Source organism: Octopus bimaculoides, chromosome 16 (genome assembly GCF_001194135.2).
Source record: "Octopus bimaculoides isolate UCB-OBI-ISO-001 chromosome 16, ASM119413v2, whole genome shotgun sequence".
NCBI lineage: Eukaryota > Metazoa > Mollusca > Cephalopoda > Octopoda > Octopodidae > Octopus > Octopus bimaculoides.
In genome coordinates this window covers 55,938,270-55,940,017 of record NC_068996.1, presented here as the reverse complement: position 1 = coordinate 55,940,017, position 1,748 = coordinate 55,938,270, and the positions used below count along the sequence as shown (strand labels likewise).

At 36.5% G+C, this 1,748-nt stretch overlaps 1 protein-coding gene across 2 annotated transcripts in view; it reads right to left on the bottom strand.

Annotated features, from left to right (window-relative positions):
- LOC106872196 (sodium- and chloride-dependent glycine transporter 2) overlaps positions 1-1,748 on the bottom strand; it is a 126,224-nt gene that overhangs the window by 49,966 nt on the left and 74,510 nt on the right. For both annotated transcript variants that reach the window (XM_052973786.1, XM_052973787.1), the window contains exon 2: positions 1,344-1,524. In XM_052973786.1, coding sequence (XP_052829746.1) covers positions 1,344-1,524 — 181 coding nt within the window. The remainder of the gene's footprint in view (positions 1-1,343; positions 1,525-1,748) is intronic.

Below are 1,748 nucleotides of genomic sequence, written 5' to 3'. Positions count from 1 at the left end.
GAGAAGTATTTTATGGATAGAGTCTTACAGCTGTTTCTGGGAAGATCCAGTACTTCCCATCATCGGAGACAGAAAAAATAAAGTAATCTATTATTATATCCATAGGCGGATATTTTTAGTATGAAGTGGTAAAGAGTGTGATGCGCTGAAAAAATAGAGAACAGTACTTGAACAGTACTTTTTTCAGCGCATCACACTCTTTACCACTTCATACTAAAAATATCCGCCTATGGATATAATAATAGATTACTTTATTTTTTCTGTCTCTGATGAAGGGAAGTACTGGATCTTCCCAGAAACAGCTGTAAGACTCTATCCATAAAATACTTCTCCAACCTTACCATTGCTCTCTTTATCTTTTTATTTTTATATATTTACATATACACACGCTAATATACGACTTATAATCCCCAATCCTGTTCATACAACGACTGGGGCAAAACTAATCGGTATACAGCACTTACTCGGTATTACCTGTATCCTCCGGGGTTTGGTTAAATCCAATACCCTCCTCAACCTTATATATATATATATATATATATATAAACAATTGGATCATATTAGATATGTTTGTAGATATTTTCTTCCTTTATTTTGGTCAGGCTTCCACTCAGTCCTCCAAAACAAAACCACTTCACCAAACATCTTGATCTATCATCACCATCTTCAGTTCATGGACAGAATCCAATCCTGTGTCCTCTTTCAGGAAATCAATAAATGGCAAACAACATTTCCTAAACTTGTTGGTACCATGTTGTGCGTTCCAGGGTTCAAGGTTTTATGCTTCTTCTTCTTCCTAATATTGCATGCAGATGTCATTCTCTGATCTTGTTGGTCACTTTTGGAAGGCTTCCATAGGGATGTTCATTGGTCCTTTCATTGCTGCCACTTTGCATGCAAAGTCATTCATTGTATCAGCCATCTAACTCTATTCTCTACTTTCCACTGCAATACAAGAACACTGACTCTTCAGTAGCAAAGAACAGTCTGTGCCTTCACTTTCATACTCTCTTGAGTCTAAGCCATGCTATTCAAGTGTGTGCTTCTCTGCTTTTTGTTCAAGCATCGGAGACATTTACCCAACTACAAAGATACCTGAAATCCTTAACAGAATTCATCTTTGATTGATTTATTGCCTGCAGATCAAGATATTCGTTCTGGTTGAAGCACATACACATCGTTTTCTTCACATTTGTGTGCAGACCAATCTTACCTACCTAGTACGTAACACTATATCATCAGAAAAAGATAACCAGAAAAGGCTTACAATAGGATGGAATGTGCAAGACAGACTCAGGATTATATAAAAACCCTCCCTTTCAAAAAAAATAATCAGCACTTACCGCCACCACTTTTGTAACATAAGTAAGGAAATCTCCAAATATTTCCAAGTCCAACTGCAAAACCTATACACGTTAATATAAAGTCAAGTTTGCCAGTCCAACTACCACGTGCTTTACGATTTTTGGTGCCCGTTTGGATGTTCACAGCACAACTCTTAGACTCCAACATCTTCTGGGATATCTGAAATGATAAAAGAAATATAATTAAGGAATCGGTAAATATTGTTAATTTGTTTATATTACTTTTTGTATGGTTGAGAATCTTACTTTCCAACCATGTGATCTTAGGTTTAGGCCCCTGCACAGCACATTCAGCAAATGTCTTCTACTATAGCTTCAGGCTGACCAAAGACCTATAAGTGGATTTCATAGATGGAAACTGAAACAAGCCAGTCATATATATAT